This window comes from Myxine glutinosa, chromosome 7, assembly GCF_964187855.1.
Source record: "Myxine glutinosa chromosome 7, kmMyxGlut1.1, whole genome shotgun sequence".
NCBI lineage: Eukaryota > Metazoa > Chordata > Myxini > Myxiniformes > Myxinidae > Myxine > Myxine glutinosa.
The window spans coordinates 87,862,212-87,888,092 of NC_136267.1; the positions used below are offsets into that span (position 1 = coordinate 87,862,212).

Sequence of the window (25,881 nt, forward strand, 5' to 3'; positions counted from 1 at the left end):
ACTTCCTCTCCCTTCTCGCCTTCCTTCTTATTCCATCCAAACTCTGTTATGTCCACAACTGGTGGGTCAGGGCAGTCTGCTGCTTTCCAAAGCAGCACCTGTGGATGGGCACGCCGTCCATGGAGGAGAGCGTTGCACTCTGTAGGAGGCAGTGTCTTCAGTGCTGGGGGGGTTTTGCGCTTTCGGTAGATGTCATATCTGGTGATGTTCAGAGATGCCGACTCCCTCTCGTTGTACAGAGCCAGGAAGAAACCACTCACTGCCTCTATAATCTGTAAATCAGTAGCTCCCTCCTCTCCGATGAAGTGAAGCAGGTCACCAGGTACTACTCTCATGGCCTTGAGTGCGGACACCTTCCCTTTCCCCGCGGGATAGGAGGTAGTTTCACATCCGGAGAGAGCATGCATAGCCAGGATGGAGCGACACTGCTCACCGAGATTCTCTACTGTCGAATTGATGTTGAGAATAGTGCCATCCCATCTCTCCATCTGCAGGTTACATGTGATACCCACCTTCCAGCACCAATAGACCATGAGTACGAAAACATCAGTGTCGTCGCTGAGAATGCGGACAGTTTCAGCTCCGCGACTGGCTGCATCCAACATGTATGAGATGAGGGAGACGTCAGCCCCATCATGAGTGACAATACTGTCTGCTTTGCTGACCATCTTGATGTGATCTCCTATGCTGTGTGTGCACAGGAGCTCACCCAGTCTCCGTTTGTTTGTCTTGTTCTTCATCACTTTGTCGCGGCTAGGTAGAGGGGTTGTCAGTGAGAGTCGGTACTCTGTTGAGCTCTCCCCAGCTCTTCTCTGCCTCTCGTGGTCTTTGGCAGAGACTTGCTCATACCGGTCAAAGACAACAAATGTTTCGGTGATGTAGCGATTAAGCCGGCGCCCCATGCTGGCTGTGAGGTCAGCCACAGTACCTGACGATGGCCACACCACGTGGTAGATGAGCTGCGATGCATCAACGAGTACAACATGTGGTGGGTGGGGATTTGGGGCAAGGATTCCAAGACGCTGGACGATCACAGACTTGTTACCCTTCCTGAGGCATCCATACTCATCGATGATGGATGCAGGGACCGGGCCGAGCTCGTAGTCAGAGGGCAGAGAGCTCCATTCTTCTCTTGCTCCCCACCACCAGCAGCCGAGCAAACAACGCCTCAAGGTCACATATGATCTTCGCATTGACCTTCACTCTTTTTTTGGTGAATGTCATTGTCACCACCTTATTTGAGATGGGCGCATGAAATCTCTCAGGAAGTGATGAAGAGAACAGTGTGCTCATGTCCTGTCCGATCTTCAATGCATCTTGCACATTCACTTTTTCATCTGCCACCTGGCCATTTATGATATGGTGGAGGGTCGCGGTCTCTATGGTGAGTGGATGGGAGTTTTCCTGTAGCACTCTCAGGATTTTAGCCCGGTCCTCCGCGTCCAATTCCCGCCGTCCTTTACCCTCTTCTTTGTGTCTGTTGGGCTTAATTGTCTTATCCAGTGCTTCAGCATCGTCGTAAATCTCATCCAATGACTTGGAGAGATAGGAGCAGATGCCGAAAGATTGGATCCACACGGCGACCTGCTCAGGGTTGGTGGAGATGCCCTTCATGCCTCCTACTCCCTTCCCTTGCTTGATGCATGTCTGCTCCCCAAACATGTCTCCACTCACTGCAGCTGCACCATCAGAGTGGCGGCACACATGGCTTCCAGCGTAAAGGTCATCCTTGGCAGTAGCAGGAAGGTACTGCATGTTGCGCAGATGCCATGTGATCCATCTTGCATAGTGGTGATGACCGGCAGCAAAGAAATAGGGCAGCATCTCTTCAAGGCAGTGTTGTTGCAGCATCCAATCACCCTCTCTTTCTACTCGCCAGAACCTGTGAGCTATTAGGGTAGGGGTGATGAAACAATCCACCCATAGCCGGCCTGTGGGGTGCTCTCTGGCTTTCTCCAGGAATGCCGTTATCTGCTCGTGAGTCTTCTCTCCCTCCTCTAAGAAGTCATGAAAAAGAGCAGACACAACCATACGGAAGGCTCGCATAGCCTTGGGCCAGGCCTTCCAGTTGAAGATGGATTTCTACGGCTGAACGGATGGTTGGGTGAAAAAAAATCCACGGCTTTTACATCCCTTTTTTCACATGAAATTTTGATCGCAGGAAATTTTTATAAGAACACTCACGGAAAGCATATCTGTCTACGTGTATTATGTCCAAATTTCATACAGATCCTTCAAATCGTTTGCTCACACGGAGCATTCAAACGGAGCAATAGAGCGAAACAGAAATTTCAGTGTCCCAGGCCTATGTTTGATAGGGTTAATGCTATTAATGCTAATTTTGCTAATTGCCCAACATATGCAAGTTAGCATCCGGCAGTTTCTAAGTGCTGGGGACCCATACTGTACATTTCTAACTTAAAACGTTGGTGTACTCAACATTTCCGGGTTCACAAGAGGGCTCTATAGGCTTGGCAAGTAGACTATGGTGAAAATTTTAGAAATCTAGAATTTTAAATAATTATGACGTCATAGGTCACGTGGTTCGGCCCCAACTTGGAAAAAACGAAAAACTTCGCACCTATCTCAAAGCGCTGCATAGAAAAAATTGAGACGCGGCTCATTGTAAAGAACTCTCCGTGGCAAATTGCATGTTAATGTCATTGGTGCCTCATTTATAGCGTCATAATTTGACAAGTACAAAACTTCATCCGATAAAGATGAAATTTCTTGAGCGTCATCTGGGAATAAACAACAACAGGCATTTTAAGGCCATTTTCCCTGCTAGAGCGGGAGTTAGCCTTGCGGTCCCCATGACAATCTTATCCATTTTGCCCTATTTTCTGCATCTCCCCTTGTTAACCCCTTTCCCGCATTTCTTCTTCCACCATCTTTAGCCAAGTCTTTCTCGGTCTTCCCCGTCTTCTACTTCCTTCTACATTCATTTCCATCACTCTTCTCAACCATTCACTTTCATCCTTCCTCAACACATGACCAAACCATCTCAACCTGTTCCTCTTCACAGCAATCACAGGCTCTATTCCCATCATCGTTCGCAATTCATCATTCGTCTTCCTCTGTCTTAACAATACTCCGCACATCCACCGAACCATTCGCATTTGTACCCTTTCCAGCCTTCGTTGCTGCTCAACGTTCATTACCAATGCCTCGCTCCCATAAATCATAACACTTCTCACACATGCAGCACGTACCTTTCCCTTCAGCTTCAACGACACTCCCCTCCACGCCACTCAGTTCCCGAAACTTCTTCCATGCACATATCACTCCAGCAACCGTTGCAGAGTCTGAATGCACATATCAGAGTACCTTTCCCTTCAGCTTCAACGACACTCCCCTCCACGCCACTCAGTTCCCGAAACTTCTTCCATGCACATATCACTCCAGCAACCGTTGCAGAGTCTGATCCACCTTCTCCATTCAGCATGTCTCCTCGGTAGCAAAATGTTTTCACACCTTCCAGCTTCACACCGTCTCCAAGATCCAACTCAACATTTCCTCCATCTGCAGCTCCCTCTGTGCACACCTTACACATGAATGTAGCTGCCACACTGGTTAATGACCCTCTCAGACCACTACATTTTTGATGAACCCACTCAGCGCACATTGTGCATTGATTGGAGTTCACTCCGACACCCTTCCTGCACACAGCACACGTGCACTTCCCAGTTCTTTCCACCTCACCACATGCTTTACAACTTGCCTTCACCTTCGTCTTTCTGATATTCACCTTCAGAACTTTTGTCTCCATACATTCCTTCCACTTGTTCATCTTCTCCTTCAGTCCATCCATACTTTCTGCAATCAACACCAGATCATCTGCATACAACTCCCACGGTAAACCCTCCTTTACGTTCTGAGCCAGCACCTCCATCACAGCTAAAAATAGTAGTGGACTTAGTACCGACCCCTGATGCACTCCCACATTCACCTCAAACTCACCACTGTTCCCATCCTTCGTCCTTACAGCTGTGCACACTCTTTCATACATTGCCATCACTACTCTGATCAACCATTCCTCCACGCCCATGTCATACTTCGCGTGGAATCCTATCGAATGCTTTCTCCAGATCAACAAACCCAAGAAACAACTTCTTCCTCTTCATGTACTTCTCCTGCAACTGCCTTACAATAAAAAGCGCGTCTGTCGTTCCTCTTCCTGGCATAAATCCAAACTGCATTTCGTCGATCTTCACCTTCTTCCTTATCCTCTTCTCCAACACCCTTTCCAATAGCTTCATTCCATGCTCCAATAACTTAATCGCTCGGTACGAGCCACATTCTAGAGGGTCACCTTTCCCCTTGTATAGAGGGACGAGGGTACTCAGTTCCCAATCCACTGGAATGGGCCTTCTTTCACCACCAGATTACAGATCTCTCATTCTCTTCACACCCCAACTTCTAGCTGCCTTCAACATATCTCCCACAACTCCCGTCGGCCCTCCCACTTTTCTCTTCATTGCTTTTATCGCTTCCTCAACTTCCTTCTCAGTTATCTTCTCTGCCGGCCCTAAAACTGGGTTACTCTCTATGTTGCCGTCCCATTCATTCTCTGCATTCAACAGCATTTCCATAAATCTCTTCCATCTTCCTTTAATTCCATCTGGGTCCACAACGATTTGTCCCACTTCATCCTTCAAGCAACTCACCCCCATCACATCGCACCTCTTTCACTATCTTCTTTGCAATCCTGAATACCGCTCTCTGACCCTCTTCCAAATCCAAGCGTTCTTCGAACATTTTCCTACATGCCTCCTGCGCCTTTGCTACCTCTTTCTTTGCCGCCTTCGTGGCTGCCTTATAACTTTCATGCTCTGCCTTTTCTGCCCCCGTTCCCTTCGCCTTCTGCTATTCCTTGAACTTTTTCCTCTTCTCGTCAATCGTTTTTCCAACTTCATCATCCCACCACCATGTTTGAGTGCCTCGGTGGTCCTTTTGTCCATCCACATACCTCACCAACGGCTCCCAACAGATTATCTTTCATTGACATCCAACCACTTTCAAGCTCAACCACATCATCCTTTACCATTCTCAGCCTCTCTTTTAATGCCTCCCTCACTGTCACCTCTTTCAACCTCTACACCTTCATTCTCAGTTGGTACTTCACCCGCCGAGCTCTCCTCGCACCTTTCACCCTTATGTCGCAGACAACCAAGTGGTGCTCTGAAACAGCCTCCTCCCCCAGGGGGCACCTCCGGGACACAAAGGTGATCCCATCTCGCCTACGCACCATCAGGTAGTCAACAGTTGTCGTCGACCCACCTGATGTGTATGTAACAAGCTTATTATCCTCTTTCTGGAACTGAGTATTACAAATCAACAAACCAGCTCCTTCAGCAAACTCCAAAATCCTTTCACCTTCTCCATTTCTCACACCATATCCATAACCCCCATGAACTCCCTCAAAACCGTCTATACTCCTTCAAACATGTCCATTTAGGTCTCCTCCTACCACAACAACTTCCTCATCTTTCACGTTTTCCATCAACTTCTCTATTGCACACCAGAACTTGTCCTTCTCTTCATCGCTCCGACCGACCTGCGGAGCATATCCCGAGATGACGTTCACCAAGAGCTTTCCAATCATCATTTTCACCATCATCAGCCTTTCACTCCCTCTAGTCACACTCACCACACTGTCCACAAACTCCTCAGAAAACAGGACACCAACACCATGCATGCCTTCTGAGCAGCCTTGCCACACAAACTTGTATTTCTGTCCCTGCCTACCCTTCACCATTCTCACACCTTCCCTTCCATCTCGTCTCCTGCACACAACATATGTCCACTCTTCTTCTGACCAATACTTCCACCACTTCTCCTGATCTCCATGTCATTGTCCCAACATTCCATGTCCCAAACCTCAGAAACCAATTTCCACATGGGACATCAGACGTTTTGTCGTCATAAATGGAGTGATTTCCACCCTTGCTTCGATTGGGTTCCCCACCTTGATTTTTGACGAGAGGTAGTGAGGTCGGTACCCCACGGGGTACTTCTGGCTGTACCCTGCCCATATGTAATTGTGATGGTTCCCTTTATGAGGCAGTTTTTATGGCCGGATGCCCTTCCTGACGCCAACCCTTTGTCGCCTCTTACGACACACGCAGGGATACGGTGTACCTAATCTGGGAATAAATGAGAAAAAAAAAATAAGTCATCGGTCACATGGTTCAGCCACCATCTTGGAAAAACCGAAAACCATTGCACCTCTACATCTCCAAAAGCACTGCACAGAAAAAATTGAGACATGGCTCATTGTAAAGAACTCTCCATGGGGAATAAAATATGTTCATGATAATGTCATAGGTGCCTCCATTATGATGTCATAATTCGACCAGTACAAAACTTCGTCCAATCAAGATGAAATATATTGTGCGTCATCTCGGGATAAATTGGTGAAGAAAAAAAAAAAATGTCATTTTAACATCGACGGTTTTAACAAAAGCCTTTTTTAAAAAAAACCCCCCACTAAAAACAGGTCCTGGTGACGGTCTGCAATCTCCGATTGCCCTTTCTTGTTTGACATTGCAATGGTGGTTGATTATGCCTCTGCCCACTCATCTTTGAATGAAAACCTCAAGCCCATTTGACCTCTATCTAATCTGTACTTTAGTTCAAATCCCTACCTCCAACATTTTTACCTGACATGACATGTTGAATATAGAATAGAATGATCGTTTTAAGGCCATTTTCATCACTAGTTCACAAGTTAGCTCGATAACAGAATTTCTACCTAACGTCCGGGACCTCTTGACACCATAAATAATCCATTTATCTTCACATAACACATACTTTTACCAAGTCTGACTTGGATCCCTTCAGTCCCAAATCCAAAATTGTTTACATATCCAAGGACAACGAAACGCATGTAACGGTTTGCATTTGTGGGTAGGCCATTCTGTGGCAAGCGACATGATGTTGGGGAGTTCCAAAACAGATAACGATGCATGCACAAGCAAACAAACTTTATTTTATAAAAAATGCAAATACTTTCATATTGCACAAGCACCTAAACCTGCAAAGCTTCAACGCAATTGCTTCGACAATAAAACCTCAAATACACAAGTAAACAATTGATAAACGGAAAATGAAAACGGAGAAAATGAAATAGGAGAATATGGTTGAGATTCGCAAGAAACCAAAAACTATTTCATTTCACACTTTGGAATGCTTTCCTCGATTTGAATTACGATGCTAAATCGGCAAAACTACGACCCTAACCCCAATTTTAGGGATTTACTCGTCCCCAACCCCACCCTTTCCAACCAACAAACGCCTTTTAGTTAAACCAGCAGAGAAAATCAACGTTTCCATAGTTCCACAGCAAGTGCAGAGCATTTGGTCACAAAACACAAACAGACAAACATTAATTTTATGAAATGCAGGAAATGTCCAGACAGTTCAACTCAACCTTAGCTCAAAATTAATCCACAACAATGCATGACAACAACAAAGTTATAAAACGAGCTGATAAAGTATAAAATCTCATGTAACCAAGCCATGTTCATGACAGCTCCATTGGTGAATATGCCACCTGGTTCACCTCCTAAGTGCTTGAAAACATTCAGTCTTCTTCTTCCTTATCAAGTTGGGACTGCAAGCTGTGAAGAAAAAGGATCAGGACAGGGAAGGTGGGGTATCAGCACCCCATCCCTCAATTCTATACGGAAGGCACACACGGGTACAAAGCTACTTCACTTGTGAAAATGTATCACACCACAACCTCGTGCACACAACCCCACCTGTGCAAGTAGTTATGGACGTTATTGTATCCATGGAATTTTGCAACATGAATTAGTATCCCCGTGGCACAGCGACCATTGCGCTGACGGCAGAAGCTGCAGTTACAAATGCCACGGCATGAAGGACAAGCCCAATCCTGCGAAGGGGAAAAGGTTGGGGTGGAAGGAGGAAATCAGAGTGGACAACCACAAAATTGCTCAACTTTCCATGGGTGAAAGTAACAGTGGAGGGCAGGGTTACTACTTTTCACCTAAACCACCGAGACCCCATTCCATTTTTAGATCAACTGGAACAAAAATTGTTCATGGGAGGTTTTGAAACATGCAGTGTCCACCAGTGAGTCAGTCTATACAAACTCAATTACTCCGAAACGACACACAATTTTGATGAAACTTGACCGCAACCTTCCTCACCCATGATGCGTACCAAACTATGTTCACCATATATACAGTCACGTGAAAAAGTAGGTACACCCCATGTAAAGTTTTGACTTTTTCAACATATTTCAACATACAGCTATTTGATCTTCATTTCAACAATATTGATAGATAAAGGTGATATAATATAACAAATATCATGAAACATTTACATTTTGTAGTCCATTCTATAATTTAAATTAACATAAATGCAAATTTCGCATGTGGAAAAAGTAAGTACACCCCTACATTTATCACTACTTCAAATACCTAAAATTAGAATCAGATGCACCAGCTCAGGTGCAAACGATTAGAACATCGTTAGAGAGGATCTTGGAGGAACCTGTCTTATTTAAACCTCAGACATTTAGTTTGGTTTGCTATTTGTTGTTGAAGTGTGCGGCGTCAGCATGCCTAGATCAAAAGAGCTCTCTGAGGCCTTCAGAAAGGTTATAGATGCCTACGAGTCTGGGAAGGGATTTAAAAAGATCTCCAAACAATTTGAAATCAATCATTCGACTGTCCGGAAGACCATCTACAAGTGGAGAAGATTCCAAACAACTGCCAACTTGTTCAGGCCAGGCCGCCCCAGCAAGTTCAGCCCAAGAGCAGACCGCAAGATGCTGAAAGAAGTCTCTAAGCACCCCAGAATGTCATCATGGGACCTACAGGTAGCTCTTGCCACTGTTGATGTCAAAGTGCACGAGTCTACCATGAGAAAGAGGCTGCACAAATTTGATCTACATGGGAGGTGTGCCTGGAGGAAACCTTTGCTGTCCAGAAAGATCAGGGCAAGACTAAAGTTTGCCAATGAACACCTAGGCAAAGACGAGCACTTCTGGAACAATGTGCTCTGGACAGATGAGTCAAAGGTAGAGCTATTTGGTCACAGTACCAGAAGACATGTTTGGCGAAAACCAAAGACAGCATTTGATCACAATAACCTGATACCAACTGTAAAGCATGGTGGTGGAAATATTATGGTTTGGGGCAGCTTTGCTGCATCAGGGCCTGGGCAGTCACCATCATAGAATCCACTATGAATTCTTCATTGTACCAGAAGGTGCTTGAGGATAATGTGAGGCCATCTGTCGGAAAGTGGAAGCTCAACCAAAGGTGGACCTTGCAACATGACAATGACCCGAAACATACCAGTAAATCCACCAAGGAATGGCTGAAAAGAAAGAAATGGAGGGTTCTGGAATGGCCAAGTCAAAGCCCGGATCTAAATCCCATCGAGATGTTGTGGGGGGATTTGAAACGAGCTGTGCATGCAAGAAACCCCTCAAACATCGCACAGCTAAAGAATTCTGCATGGAGGAGTGGGCAAAAATTTCTCCCAGTCGATGTCAGAGACTGGTAGACATTTATAAGAAACGCCTACTTGAGGTTGTTTCTGCCAAAGGGGGCAATAGCACCTATTAGAGCCAAGGGTGTACTTACTTTTTCCACATGTGAAATTTGCATTTATGTTAATTTAAATTATACAATGGACTCCAAAATGTAAATGTTTCATGATATTTGTTATATTATATCACCTTTATCAATATTGTTGAAATGAAGATCAAATAGCTGTATGTTGAAATATGTTGAAAAAGTCAAAACTTTACATGGGGTGGACTTACTTTTTCACGTGACTGTATTTATATTTAAAAATAAATAAATAAAAATAATAATAATGATAAGGGCCTGAGTGGTTTAGCGAGGGTCAAAGTGGGTCCAGGTTAGATCCCCGAAAATTGGTATTTACTTTATTCTCCATTACATATTTTGTTTGTCCATGCCTACCAGTGGTTCACCAGGTGAGCTCAGTGGCATTGCCCCTATTATTTTTTTTTGTTGTTGAACAGACAAAATTTAAGATGTCAGTTACCCAGAAGTTTGATTAGCATTCTATTTTTCAGCCTGATTCCTCCCCACAACCTCCCTAACTTAGCTCCTTGTGAAAGTGCTGGTGATGCAAGCTATCCGTATTGTGAAAATTGAAGATTTTTCAAGTATATTGGTTGGTCTTGTGCGTTATTGTCCCCCGTCGCACCGCGGAGCGAAAGGGGGACTATGGTTTTCCCCTCCGTCCGTGTGTCCGTCTGTCCGCAAGCAACAACAACAACAACAACAACAACATGCATTTTAAAGGCCATTTTCCATGCTAGAGCGGGGGTTAGCCTTGCGGTCCCCATGACAATCTTCTCCATTTTGCCCTATTTTCTGCATCTCTCCTTGTTAACCCCCTTGCCCGCATTTCTTCTTCCACCATCTTTAGCCAAGTCTTTCTCGGTCTTCCCCGTCTTCTACTTCCTTCTACATTCATTTCCATCACTCTTCTCAACCAGTCACTTTCATCCTTCCTCAACACATGACCAAACCATCTCAACCTGTTCCTCTTCACAGCATCAATCACAGGCTCTATTCCCATCATCTTTCGCAATTCATCATTTGTCTTCCTCTCTCTCAACGATACTCCGCACATCCGTCGAACCATTCGCATTTCCACCCTTTCCAACCTTCGTTGCTGCTCTACGTTCATTACCCATGTCTCGCTCCCATAAATCATAACACTTCTCACACATGCAGCATACACCTTTCCCTTCAGCTTCAACGACTCCCCTCATCATCAGCACGCCACTCAATTCCCGAAACTTCTTCCATGCACATCTCACTCGAGCAACCGTTGCCGAGTCTGATCCACCTTCTCCATTCAGCATGTCTCCGAGGTAGCAAGGTGAGCTTGCGCAAGCAAAGGACCGCATTCGAATTTGGTGTGTGGGTGCAACCCACGTCAAAATCCAAGATGGCCACCACCATATATATGTCTGAACCTTGAGCGAAATATCTTGAAAAATAAGCGAAGTACCAACTTATAATCTGGTGTGTGGGTGTATCTCGGCATAAGGAAGAACGCTATTGAAAATTGGGTCGCCACGTCAAAATCCAAGATGGCCGCCCCCATGTATGTCTGAACCTTGTGAGCGGAATATCTTGAAAAATAAGCGAAGTACCAACTTCTAATCTGGTGTGTGGATATATCTACGCATAAGGAAGAACGCTATTGAAAATTGGGTCGCCACGTCAAAATCCAAGACGGCCGCCTTGTCAGTTGACAAAGTGGAAGACGCATCACTTCACCGACGGCGGACCTCGGCGTAACGCTTGTTCTGTCTGTCTTGTCTGTCACCTACAGGTCACAATTTTCAACTGATCTTCACGAAACTTCACCAAATGGCAGAGTTGGACATAAGGTAGTGTTCTGGGCCCTGTGCTTTTTTTTGGTATTCATCAATGATCTCTCCGACTCTGGAAAATCCTCTCTATCTCTTTGCTAATGACTCCACTCTCTGCCGCTCCATATCTCAACCCTCAGATCGGAAGGCAGCAGCCTATTCACTCTCTGCAGACCTGGACAAAATCACAAACTGGTCAAACAAGTGGAACATGTCTTTCAATCCTGACAAATCTCACAATCTCACTTTGTCTCTCCGAAAAGACCTCCTGGACAACCCTCCCATCTACTTTCTTGGGTCTCACTATCTGCCATGATTTTTCTTGGGAAAACTACATTTCCAAACTGGCCTCCAAAGCCAGTCACCGACTGGGCATCCTCCGTCGTGCAAGGTCCATTCTGGGCACTTCTGAGCTCCTCACCACATACAAAGCGTTCATCCGCAGCTCAATGAAATACTGTTCTCCCCTCTGGGCCGGTGCTGCTGCCTCACACCTAGCTCGGCTTCACGCAGATGAAGCCAAAGCAATCAAAATAATCGGAATCTCCCGTGATGAAGCTGATTCCGAGAGGGTTTGTCTCTGTCTCTCTCACCACAGGCAGGTAGGTGGTCTGTCTTCTACAGACTCCTCTCCGGCCTTGCTCCCCCAACTCTGTGCTCTGTCCCCCAAATATTCCTTCAGGATGCACAATATCTGCCAGCAACCCTATTCTGGTGAACCTGCCAAAATCAAGACAAGACTCTCTGCTCACCTTCACTCTTTCATTCCTCTTTTCTCCTGCCTCTGGAACGACCTCACCCTCTTCAATCATACGCCCCCCCCCCCCCCCCCATATCTTTGAAACAGCTGTTCACCATCTATCATCTTCCCCCATCCAAAACCTTGATCTCTACTCCCGTTAAAACACCCCAAATCCGCCTCTTTCAACCCCAAACTTCTTTCCGAAAATTCCTAGTGGTGTTTGTTTGCATTATAACCATGTACCCCCTCACCCCCCCACCCCTTCCCCTTCCACAGATCTATGGACGTCCCTGTTCTCTACTGTTGTTGAGCTTGTGTCTCCATTGTGTTCAATGCATTTTTTTCCCCAACACTTTACTAAGACCTGGATTTCTCTAGGAAAATATATATATATTGGCTACACAAGCATCCAATTCATGCACCGCCTCTTGGACCTCTTCGTCGGATCGGAAAGTGGTTCCACTAAGCGCCTCTAAGTGGCCCAAAGATGTGGTAATCCAAAGGGGTGAGGTCTGGCGTGTAGGGTGGATGAGGAAGACTCAAAATGGAGGTCCTCGATTGTTGCAGCTGTAGCGCGGGCAGTATGGGGCCGAGCATTGTCATGCTGCAGCAAAACACCGATAGTGAGTAGTCTGTTCAATTCCGAGACCACTTCATCCAGCGTAATGCAACAGTTTTCCCCTTAGCACGCGCTCAACAACTGCAACATTTTCTGGTGTGTTGGCTGTGTGAGGCCAGCCCGAGCGAGCAGTGTCTGCCACACTGGACACTCAACTTTTAAACTTCCTGTCCCAGTCGTACAACTGCTGCAGCGATAAACATGCGTCACCATATTGCATCTTCATTCTGCGATGAATTTCACGGATTCACACCCTCACTGCCCAAGTAACTGATGACAGGACGTTGCTCCTCCCAGATGCATGCTTCTAAGGGAGCCGCCATTTTGGAACTGCTCTACTGATGTCATACGCTCAATGTTGCCAGATCTAAAACAGGCAAAACATGACTCTTACCCATAGATTATAACATATGTCGTCTACAACTACACACATTACATTCTCAAATTTATAGTCGCCATTTTAAGGTTACTTATTGATTGGCCCTTGTAGTTCCTTGGTCATCTACTGGAAGACTCTCGAATTTGTAGGCCTCAGCATCAGCCACGATCTTTCCTGAGCTGCCCACATCACAAAGCTGGCCTCCAAAGACACGCACAGACTGGGCATCCTCCACCAATCCAAGTCTTTCCTTAGAAAAGCAGAGCGACTCAGTACACAAGGCCTTTATCCATAGCTCAATGGAGTGCATACTGCTCTCTGCTATGGGCTGATGCCACAGCATCACATCTATCATGTCTGGATTCTGTGGAATCTACAGCTCAATCATTGGACTATACCATGATGAGGCCGAAGCACAGGGCTTGGTGCTTTCACATGGCAGGCAGGCCTGGTTTTTTTTTGGTTTTTTTTGAACAGACTCCTCCAATATTAACCAGACTCTGGCCTAATAGTTAGAGCATCCGCCCTGAATCTGGGAGGTCAGTGGTTCAAACCCCACCTGAGTCATACCAGAGTAAAAATAGGGGCAATGGCCCTGGGCTCACATGGTAGAACCAGGGAACCACTGGTAGGTGTGGATGGCTCATGAAATGTGTAATGGAGAAGAAAGTAAGTAAACACCTATTTTAGGGGTGCAAACCCCTAAAAAAAATTTTATGCCATGAACAAACAAGTCCATCATGGGTGATGACGGTTGTGGTCAAGTTTGATCGAAATAGTGTGTAGTTTTGAAGAAAGCAAATACCTACTTTGCGTGGTCAAACCTGGACTCGATAACCCCCGGTAGACCCAGGAATTTTAATGCCATGAACAAATGTTGCTCTCTGTCCTCCAAATCTCATCTACTCCAGGATGCACGCGTTCTTCCAATAACCTTGTTAAACTTTCAAAATATCAGCTTGCCTACAAACCAACTCTTAATCCTTACTTCTCCCATCTATGGAACCACCTTCCGGAGGCTGTTCTTCCTCAGTCTTTCCTCCAGGCCTTCAAAAGCAAGCAGTGCATCGCCACATTGTCATTCCCAATTCTGACCCATGATCTTCAACTCCATTCACCTTTCCTAACCCAACCATCTTTGCTAGTTGCAGTGTTTCCTCCCCTCTTGATTCTGCTCTTCCCATGACGTTTATCCCACAGTTCTAAATTTATCTTCCATGAGCTTCGCTCTTGTAAAGAAAACAGCAAAACAAAGAAGCCGCCACGCAGCATCGATTGGCAACTTGTGCAAGCACGAAATCACCACTGTGCCAATCACATTCGCATCGCACAATTGATCCTGCTTACAACCCAAATTGAGCGCACAGCCCATCAGAACAAATTGCACACAGCAGGACATCGCACGTACCGGATTGAGCAGAGCTTCTCGCACGTCCTCGCCGTAGCGGTTGCGCAGGCAGGGACCGCAAAACTGGCCGCGTACCCCCACACAATTCCCGTTGCGGCAGGTGGTCTTGGTGTCGGACGTCTTCTGTCGACATTGATGGCAGGTGCTACCCTGCAAAGTACGACAAGAGAAGAGGAAAAGAAAGATGTACACCGGTGTTTAAAATCACCATCAAAATTTAATAGCGACGGAATGAGGCCCAAACATTCTACTGCAGTCACTTGTTCGATCCCACTGGCAAATTGGGTGCAGTGTTGTGCAGACAACTCACGTTGACCTTGTCATACAGCTTGTGGTGAGTAGATATGGCTATGTTGTTGAGCTCTTGTTGAGTCACATCTTCCACACATCGGACTTTATGAGGCGTGGTCTGTGTCAGTACGTTTCTGCTCTGGCGCCGACGTGCCTGGCCCTGTCGATGAAAAAACAATGGACGATTCCAATTCAAATCGACAGTTTCACAAGAACTTAGCTCCAACAAAAAAACCCATCAATTTGGTCATGGTATTTTACTGTACATTATCTTCCCCTGCCACACACCAAAAAAAAAATTCAAAACAGCTGAATGGACTGGAGATGGAGGATGACAATTAATTCACAACTCCACTGATCCTCGAACCACACTTCCTGTCCATTGGTCCACACTTGCCAAAGTAGTGTAGATTTTCGCACAATGTCAATTTTCACACATTTTGCACCACAGCAGACAATGCACGAATACATTTGCCTTTTATTTGTTTGTTTAAAAGTTTGAAAGTGGTGCCGAGCACTCCACTCCCTTGCAGTGTTAGCTTCAGCACTTTGAATCAAGCAAGCCATTTGTCAATTGAACACACCCCTGTAAATCGCTGCCCTGAATTTTCTTTTTTGCACACATGCACATTCTCTACCTCCGTAGGAAAACTAGTATGCAAATTGAAGGTACCCACAATTATTTTTTTTAATACTTGGGCTAAGGCGCTTAATAGAGCTGACGCACACATGCACACAAAGCCACTGAGCTTGGGGGAAGTACCGTCACTTCCCGGGATACTCTGGGTACCAGCGACGTCACAACAATTGTGCCGATTTCCTCACCTTACTTAGCGGGGCATTTCCTCAAGCGGAATTTCCTCCTCCCCATGGATGCCAGCTGGTGGGGATTGTCCGTGCTCTACCCTTTTCAAGCAAGAAAGCAGCACGTACCATTTTTAATGGATGTTTTTTAGGAGACACCATCTCCTTACTGGATGGCCGTTGGCTCCCTACGGAAGTTCATCCACCCTTTTTGCCAGACGTTATTTTTTTGGTCCTGACTGTCACAGTCATCCTCCCCACGTGCAAAGCCAGTGAGGAATGCTGGTTTAGTCGCCTACAACCCGACCATGCGGCAGGTAGCGCTGGGTTACATACCAGTGGCAGTCCGAAAACACTGTAGTCAGGTTCACTATGTTTTTTCGTTCAAAATTGGTAGATTAGCAAAACTATACATTTTTGGAATATTCAGAGCATGAGGAATCTAAAAATTAATGTTTACATTTGCGTAGACACCTTTGCGAAAATGACACTCAGGACAGTGACGAAGATCTGTAAAAGCATATTCCTGAACGGTATAGACCTCGTAGATCCTGTGTATAGGACTTATAGTTCAATCTGATACTACCTATAACTTCCTATAACAACCTATAACTTCAAAGGACTTGCAATATCATGTATTATGTAATACAGTTATATCACAAATATAAAGACAATGGTTTTCAATTACCTTTGTTTGTTGCTTTTCTATAATCCTGAGCACTATTTTGAGGCCTATATTGGATTCCTTGACCCAGAAAACATAGGATTAGCATATTTAATTAAGTCTCTAGGTTGACTAGAAGCCGAGATCGCGCAAAATATGTATTTTATGGCGGCCATTTTCAAAATCCAAAATGGCGGCCATGCAGGTGTCTGTGCAAATGCCAACATTAATTTTTGGATTCCTCATGCTCTGAATATTCCAAAAATGTATAGTTTTGCTAATCTACCAAAATTTTGAACGAATTTATATTTGTTAACATAGTGAACCTGACTACTGACCAAAAATACAAATAGACAACCATTTATGCATAGCGGAATTAGAAGAGGAGTTTTCTTTCCCAATTCAATCTATCTCACTTATGAATGGGACCAAGATAAAACTTATTTTAAAAAATTAGTGCTAACTTATCCGAACCGATCAAATAAGTTTGAAATATTTTTTTGGGGGCTTCCTTCCATGACGCGGGAATTATTTTTGGATCTGGCTCGGTAATTTTGGCAAACGGTTTTTGCTACCGAGTCCCAGCAAGAACAGTGTAATGGTAAAAGACCACCAGGTGGTCAAGTCTGCCAAGCTCACAAAGTCCATCGGCATTTTCATTAGATGTACAACTCGACAATTAATAGACTATGATACCCCACGCAAAGTTGATTTCATTTCAACAAAATAATAATTTTAACGATCATTAAAAATAAAAATAACTTGATCTCGTGCTATTGAATGAAGTAGTAGTACAGTAAAACTACGTTTGTTTTCCGATTCATATTCAAAATATAACATTCAATTTAAATAAGTTGTTCCTCAATCATAAAGCCTGGTGTTGGCTTAGCGGTTAGGGTGCCGGCTTGGGATCCTAGGATCCTGAGTTTGAATCGCGGTCGATCGCTGAATTAACGCCAGGGGGTTGACTCAGCCTGTCATCCTTCCGAGGTCGGCAAATTGAGTACCAGCTTGCTGGGAAGAATGATCCCGGTGTGTACCCTGGTTTAGAATAGGTACGCCGTATCCCTGCGCATCGTAAGAGGCGACTAAGGGTTGGCGCCAGGAAGGGCATCCGGCCATAAAAACTGCCTCAAACATGGAACCATGATTGTCATGGGGCCCGCAAGGATAACCCCTGCTCCAGCGGGGAAAATGGCCTTAAAACGATCATTCATTCATTTTTTTTTTGTTCCCCAATCATAAACTGACAAAACGGACTGACATGAACCAATTTTTAAACCCCACTCTTCGTTTTGAGTCCAAAGGGCAATAGTGTATTCCTACATGCATCGTTGCCTCAAATTGTTGGAAGCAAGTTTTAATTTATTTGAAATTGTTGTAATTTAATGTGATCCTACCCATGACCCTCAAATTTGAATTGGCGACTTTACAATTCAACTTACCCAGTTCACCCGATACTCTCAACACAATTAACATATTCTCAAAATCACAAAGAGAATGCCGGCAACGATGAGCAATAAGACCGGGACCAACCTCATCAGCATCTTCATCGTCCGAGCCTTTGCGCTTGTAGCAGAGCCGCTCTTCCAGGCTAAGCGGTGGTGGCATCTCAAAGCAATCCATCGAGAGTGAGCGAGTATTGGGACGGGATGTGCGCTCTGGGTTGCGCCGCAATATCTCCCCTGGGGTGCATGCCGAGCGCCGAGGCTTCTGTCACAAAAAATGGATAATGGGGGAGGAGGGAGGAGGTAACATGAGGATTTAAATACAGGAAGACCACATGGCCAACTGACATGAATTTCAACTTGCCAACCAGTCCATCAACTTACGGTGGGTTTTTTGCTCCCAGGTAAAGGGCAGCTTGCCAACAGACCAGGAACAGATTTTAAATCGGCCATCAGAAGTGACAGCTGTGAACAGACAGAGGATGATAACTTATCAGGCAAAGACCACATGAGATGCAATAAACCAAAATCGCAAGCAGGTCTAATGAGAGCACAATACCCTGTCAGCCAAAGACCCATCAATCCATCTTATAAATGGGCGATTCCCAGCGGCCTAAAGTTATTGATGGTGAATTAAATGGGGGTTTTGGGGTTGGTCAAAAATAAATAAATAAATAAATATTAAAAATATATATTGGGATTCGGGATCGCAATATTTCAATTTCTGGTTAATAGACTGGAAATTTGAAGGCAGCAGGAAGTTGGGATGTGAAGAGAATGACAGAGATCTGTAATCTGGTGGTGAAAGAAGACGGCATTCCAGTGGATTGGGAACTGAGTACCCTAGTCCCTCCATACAAGGGGAAAGATGACCCTCTGGAGTGTGGCTCGTATCGAGCGATAAAGTTATTGGAACATGGGATGAAGGTATTGGAAAGGGTGTTGGAGAGGAGGATAAGGAAGAAGGTGAAGATCGACGAAATGCAGTTTGGATTTATGCCAGGAAGAGGAACAACAGACGTGCTTTTTATTGCAAGGCAGTTGCAGGAGAAGTACATGGAGAAGAGGAAGAAGTTGTTTCTTGGGTTTGTTGATCTGGAGAAAGCATTCGATAGGGTTCCACGCAAAGTATTGACATGGGCATTGAGGAAGTTAAGAGTGGAGGAATGGTTGATCAGAGTAGTGATGGCAATGTACAAAAGAGCGTGCACAGCTGTAAGGACGAAGGACGGGAACAGTGGTGAGTTTGAGGTGAAGGTGGGAGTGCATCAGGGGTCGGTACTAATTCCACTACTATTTGTAGCTGTGATGGAGGTGCTGGCTCAGAACGTAAAGGAGGGTTTACCGTGGGAGTTGTTGTATGCAGATGATCTGGTGTTGATTGCAGAAAGTATGGATGGACTAAAGGAAAAGATGAACAAGTGGAAGGAATGTATGGAGACAAAAGGTCTGAAGGTGAATATGGGAAAGACGAAGGTGATGGCAAGTGGTAAAGCATGTGGTGAGGTGGAAAGAACTGGGAAGTGGCCATGTGCTGTGTGCAGGAAGGGTGTCGGAGTGAACTCCATTCAATGTACAATGTGCGCTGAGTGGGTTCATCAAAAATGTAGTGGTCTGAGAGGGTCATTAACCAGTGTGGCAGCTACATTCAAATGTAAGGTGTGCACAGAGGGAGCTGCAGATGGAGGAAATGTTGAGTTGGATCTTGGAGACGGCATGAACCTGGAAGGTGTGAAAACATTTTGCTACCTCGGAGACATGCTGAATGGAGAAGGTGGATCAGACTCAGCAACGGTTGCTGGAGTGAGATGTGCATGGAAGAAGTTTCGGGAACTGAGTGGCGTGCTGACGAGGAGGGGAGTGTCATTGAAGCTGAAGGGAAAGGTGTATGCTGCATGTGTGAGAAGTGTTATGATTTATGGGAGCGAGACATGGGTAATGAACGTTGAGCAGCAACGAAGGTTGGAAAGGTGGAAATGCAAATGGTTCGATGGATGTGCGGCGTATCGTTGAGAGAGAGGAAGACAAATTATGAATTGTGAAAGATGATGGGAATAGAGCCTGTGATTGATGCTGTGAAGAGGAACAGGTTGAGATGGTTTGGTCATGTATTGAGGAAGGATGAAAGTGACTGGTTGAGAAGAGTGATGGAAATGAATGTAGAAGGCAGTCGAGGACGGGGAAGACCGAGAAAGACTTGGCTAAAGATGGTGGAAGAAGAAATGCGGGCAAGGGGGTTAACAAGGAGAGATGCAGAAAATAGGGCAAAATGGAGAAGATTGTCATGGGGACCGCAAGGCTAACCCCCACTCTAGCAGGGAAAATGGCCTTAAAATGCATGTTGTTGTTTGTTGGTTAATAGACTGGAACATGAGCATTAAAATTTTTATATATTGTAATTACACCACCTGCACAACTATAAAACCTTTGACCTAAACACATTCATTACAATGACCACCACCACAACACATACCATTGCCTTGTTTGCCTTCACGTTGAGAGCCCTTTGAGCCAAGAAATCTGTCTTCGCCTCAGCCTCGGTGTCACTGTCAGACCTCTCCGGGTCTTCGTCTGCCTGGCGCTTCGTCCCAGCAACTTTCTGCCTTCCCCGGTTCCCACAGTCTACCTCGACCTTTCCTGCCAGCCCCGATCTGGTGATGGTTCTGCGCAGGCTCGGGCCTGCTTTTGAATGATGGAGCTCAAGCTCCTGCGACATTGGTTTCAGGGCGACCCTCAGCATGAAGGGTCTAGAGACAATGATCTTCCTTGCCTCCTCATCCCCAGATGACTCTTCACTCATGCTGGAGCTGGATTTTACAGTCTGTGAGCAGAGGAAAGGATTGCAATGCTTGTTACACATTTGTAAATGTTGTTGTTGTTTGTAAAACCATTGCTCCAGAATAAGGTTCTGTTCATCAACACTTACAGCTGGTATTTAAACAATTATGAATTAATTCAACATTTATCCGTGTCCACTGTCCAATGTCTGTGGGCGTTATGGACAAGCCTCTCACCATGGTGTTTAGACGAGCGATGTCAGATTTCAGAATTCCCTGAAATTCCCCATTACCAGCATTATGTGGTAACTGTGGTTGGACTGTCCTTCCCAACCGATTCTGCAAGTATGAGAAAAACCAAAACACAATTAAAAATCATCAATATAATTAATATCCCCGAAAACAAAATTTCTCACTGAATGTGTAAGTTTATTCCATAAACCTGAACAATGGGACAGCAGTGCCAATTGTACGCGACACAAGGACACTATTAAACCATTCCTTCAAACATTTGTTAATTAATCAAAAATGTCAGTCACATAGCAACCTGGAAGTCCTCATTGGAGGAGCAGCTGTCAGAACTGTCCTCGGAAGTACTCATTTCCATGGAGGTAAGCTCCGTGCTCCTGAAACCATGGAACTTTTCATCTCGATCCGAGGAGAACAATTGAGCCAATTGGCTTTGCTGGGGGAGGGATATGAGAGAGAGATAGACAGAGACAGAGAGACAGAGAGAATGTACGAAGATTAGGTGAACTCGCATGGCTTACATGTACTTAAATGAAACTAGATGGTGCAAGGTGGGGAACATCCAACCGCTACAGCTTACAAATGCCAAATGCCGGTAAGAAATAAAATTAAGGGAAGAGCAACAAGCCAGGGTGTGGTTCATCCAACTTGCATGGCTTACAGATTACAAACACTAGAATATAAGACCTGTCGCTTCGCTAACGGAAATACCAATCTTTGCTGTGATGGCTAATCTATGAGGGAAAGGGGTGGGGGGGGGGGGGAGGGGAAAGGAGAAAAAAAAAGAAAACAAAACAAAACAAAGGATTCCTGGGAGATCCAGCTCACCGAGCAGGGATAGCCAATATCATGCGTTGGCATTTGCAGTTTCGACACGGGTGTCCATGTACCCACAAAAAATAAATTAAATTTTTTTGGGGATCAAAAACACTCCTGGGAGTTACCTGAATCCACCATAGTTGGATTTATTGAAATCCGTTAATCTGTTTTCAAGTTATATCACGACAAACAGGCAAACAGACAGACACGCCTCCTTTTATAATAGACATTATACTTATCAAGGACATATAATAGACATTAACGCCAGGGGGGTTGACTCAGCCTGTCATCCTTCCGAGGTCGGCAAATTGAGTACCAGTTCACTGGTAATTCCCTGCTTGTCGTTAAAGGCGGCAAAAAGGGTTGGCGTCAGGAAGGGCATCCGGCCATAAAACATTGCTTCAAAAAGGGGACCGAAAAACAACAACAACCACGGTTCCCGAAAAAGGCCAACCCCCGCTTGCGGGGAAAAATGGCCTCTAAAGGTGGTTTTTTTTTTTTTTTTATACTTATCAAGGAGTAAAACCTCTCCGGGTTTTACCGGTACGTGGTGCTACAGACCATATCGAACCAACAATTACAGGTTGTGGGCAAGTTTGAACAAAATTGGTTAGTTTGAGCAAAGAGAGCACGTACCTATTTTGGGGGGGTCAAGCCTGGACCTTACACCTCCTCAGACCATGATCTTTTTAATGCCATTAACAAATTTCAATCCATCACAGGTGATGAAGGTTATGGTCAAGTTTTAATCGAAATTGTGTGTAGTTTCAGGTCAGCAACAGGGTGGAGCAAACCTAACTGGTATGGCTTACAGGTGAATACAAGTTGGTTAAGTACCACGGCAGAAAGAACGTGACTGGTATGGCTTACAGGTAAAAGTTAGCAAGTACCACAGCAGAAGGAACCTGACTGGTATGGCTTACAGGTAAAAGTTAGTAAGTACCACAGCAGAAGGAACCTGACTGGTATGGCTTACAGGGAAAAGTTAGTAAGTACCACAGCAGAATGAACCTGACTGGTATGGCTTACAGGTAAAAGTTAGTAAGTACTGAAGTAGAATGAACCTGACTGGTATGGCTTACAGGTAAATGCAAGTTAGTAAGTACCATGGCGGAGTGAACCCGACTGGTATGGCTTACAGGTAAATGCAAGTTAGTAAGTACCATGGCAGAGTGAACCTGACTGGTATGGCTTACAGGTAAATGCAAGTTAGTAAGTCAAACAGTGGCGTGAACCTGACTGGTATGGCTTACAAATACATTGACCAAGTATCATGGTGAAGTGAATCCGACTAGTTTGACTTAATAGCAACAAAAAGTGAAATTGGTAGTAAAGTTAAATGTGTAACTAGATATCTGCAATCACAAACAGATCACCATGGGTAAGCCTCCCACAGCACCCGTGATCATATATATATATATATATATATTTTTTTTTTCGGACCGCCATATGACCTTTACCTTCAGCATTTAGGGGTAGTATTCCAAGTTAAGAAAACGTGTCCCCATCTACAATCTATCCATAAAACCCAACATCATGGAAATTGGAGGAGAATTATTCAGGTTATGATCAAAAAGGTGTTTGTTTTTTTGGCAATTAAATCACAATCCAAAAAAGGTAGGTCAAGGATACCAATCAAATATCAGGTGTACAACTTCAGTGCAGGTACACTATGATGATGAGGCAAGAACATCTTGGAAGGCCAAGCGCGGTCTTCAACATTCCGCATTGGCAGAACAGAAATGACAAAAAGCGCGGTTTTTTTAAAAACCATTTGACGTTGACCTTTAACCCAGAGGGGTACGGTGTAAATAAAACGTAAATGCGCCTTACTCTTGACCATGTTATGTAAAGGGCAATTTCGTTCCGTTCGGACAAACCTCAGTCGAGTTGTGGTTTAAAATGGCTATAATTGTTCATTAGGGCATGACCTTAAAAATTATGCAAAGGTCAAAAACTTATATTGATGGAGATAAAGCACGTGGAATCGTGTACGTGATATTGCTGTAGCACAGAACCAACTGGGATGCCTGGAACGCCGTATCTAACCAAGATTAGTCCATGGTGCTACAAACCGGCCATGTTGCTACAAACCGGCCGTGGTGCTACAAAGCGGCCGTGGTGCTACAAAGCGGCCGTGGTGCTACAGACCGGCCGTGGTGCTACAGACCGGCCGTGGTGCTACAGACCGGCCGTGGTGCTACAGACCGGCCGTGGTGCTACAGACCGGCCGTGGTGCTACAGACCGGCCGTGGTGCTACAGACCGGCCGTGGTGCTACAGACCGGCCGTGGTGCTACAGACCGGCCGTGGTGCTACAGACCGGCCGTGGTGCTACAGACCGGCCGTGGTGCTACAGACCGGCCGTGGTGCTACAAAGCGGCCGTGGTGCTACAAAGCGGCCGTGGTGCTACAGACCGGCCGTGGTGCTACAGACCGGCCGTGGTGCTACAGACCGGCCGTGGTGCTACAGACCGGCCGTGGTGCTACAGACCGGCCGTGGTGCTACAGACCGGCCGTGGTGCTACAGACCGGCCGTGGTGCTACAGACCGGCCGTGGTGCTACAGACCGGCCGTGGTGCTACAGACCGGCCGTGGTGCTACAGACCGGCCGTGGTGCTACAGACCGGCCGTGGTGCTACAGACCGGCCGTGGTGCTACAGACCGGCCGTGGTGCTACAGACCGGCCATGATGCTGAGCTCACAAGATAAGGCAAGAAGGTAACCCGCAAGGGGGCGGAGCCAAATTACAATCGCTCGCCACACCAACCCGAGTATGATGTAAAATTGCGACCAAATTATTAAACGTACAATCAAATTAACGCAGGAATGCATCTGTACAAGTTGCATCATGATATGCCAGGAAATAAATCGATGAAAGTTACGTTTTTCAAAAGAAAATTGAAAAAGAAAAAGGAAGCTACGTCATTAGTCGTCACAGTCACATGACTCGTGACGTCAACTTCGCGCCAATAATTTCGCGCGCTTCGAGACGGCCATTTCTCCAGAGGAGAACGCGCCGTAGAAGCGCTAAGTTTACTTCGCAAAAGCATAGGACGTTCGTTTATCAAAGCCGACACGTCGGCACAAGGTTAAAAAGGCGTATACCGACACGGACACGGAAGGTTTAAATTTAATAAGGCGCACACGTGGAGGAGTTTAAAGCAAAACTACGCTACGTGGAGGAGTTTAAAGCAAAAGTACGCTACGTGGAGGAGTTTAAAGCAAAACTTAAAAGTCGACAGAGACGCGCGGATTACTTTACCACAAATCTTAGGCAGAGTGCAATTTTAAATACCCGAGTAATACCGAACTAATATTTGTCGAACCAACAATGAAATGTTACTTCGTACATGTAAAATAAATAATAAAGTTAGCACCCATCAGTTTTCACGAGATAGGGCGATGGAGCCAAACAACAATAGCATTACACGCGATTACTGCGAAATAAAGGAGAAGACATCAAAACGAGATTGTAAAGAAATACACTACTTTACCTCATTTGGTGCCGCCATAATTCGTACTCTGCAAACCCGATCGCGAACAAGAGACCAATGCATTGGAAACCACGCCCCCGAGGCTTTAAAACAGGATCGGGGAGGATCCACTCAACGTCTGGGGAGGGGGTGAGAATGGCGAGTAGAGTTTTGAAACAATGACGAGTTCATCTGCCTCGTGATTTAACATGTCAAGCTCATATTACAAATAATACTGAATATAAAAATATAATTTCAAAATCAGCCGGTTCGATAATTACAGTTTATCGCTCATTTTCCTTCCTCGGCCGTCTGACAACCCCCTTCCAACATGCAACTGTCCGTTGCAAAAACAATATTTACTTACGGCAATTCCTTTTGCCAAAACGAAAAGCGATTTCTCTATCAATACGTTAATTCTCAACTCATTTAGATCTCATTTCATTTTTATTAAATCGGTTTGTTCAGTACAATGAGCACGTGCTTTTGCAACATCGACGAGCACCGTTAAACTTTTTTCTTCGTGGTTCAGAAATGCAAAACTTTTTAAAATAGAAATATAACGAATATTAGTACGGACAAATGAGCTTCGTGCTGATTTGATTGAAGACGGATTGAAGCCAGAGGAAGACGGACGACGAACGTCGACCCTGCCGCTCACAACACCGCTGAGGTTTACATACACTGCACATTTAGCAATAAGTAAAACGACGTCAGTTTTATAATGTTGAGGCACATTAAATGACACAATCAGGAATTCGTACGGATAACAATATCCTGCAAACCTCTTTACATTATATCCCCA

At 45.2% G+C, this 25,881-nt stretch overlaps 1 protein-coding gene across 1 annotated transcript; it reads right to left on the bottom strand.

Moving 5' to 3' along the window:
• Window positions 1-6,971: 6,971 nt before the first annotated feature.
• CDCA7 (cell division cycle associated 7) lies at window positions 6,972-25,215 on the bottom strand. Its single transcript, XM_068122664.2, has 10 exons — window positions 25,098-25,215; window positions 21,081-21,218; window positions 20,771-20,872; window positions 20,230-20,577; window positions 18,141-18,221; window positions 17,845-18,021; window positions 14,860-15,000; window positions 14,550-14,699; window positions 7,764-7,900; window positions 6,972-7,622 (listed from the first exon to the last, which is right to left on the bottom strand). The coding sequence occupies exons 1-10, from the start codon at window positions 25,158-25,160 to the stop codon at window positions 7,586-7,588; spliced, it is 1,374 nt and encodes a 457-aa protein (XP_067978765.2). The 5' UTR covers window positions 25,161-25,215; the 3' UTR covers window positions 6,972-7,585.
• Between the last annotated feature and the right edge of the window lie 666 nt (window positions 25,216-25,881).

Bases quoted from the DNA above. Each gene is read 5' to 3' on its own strand.
- CDCA7 (XM_068122664.2), bottom strand. From the start codon at position 25,160: ATGCATTGGTCTCTTGTTCGCGATCGGGTTTGCAGAGTACGAATTATG. The intron at 21,219-25,097 runs GTAAAGTAGTGT...TCCCTCCCCCAG, and splicing joins TTATGGCGGCACCAAATGAG to CAAAGCCAATTGGCTCAATT. The intron at 20,578-20,770 runs GTGAGAGGCTTG...CTCTGCTCACAG, and splicing joins TCGCTCGTCTAAACACCATG to ACTGTAAAATCCAGCTCCAG.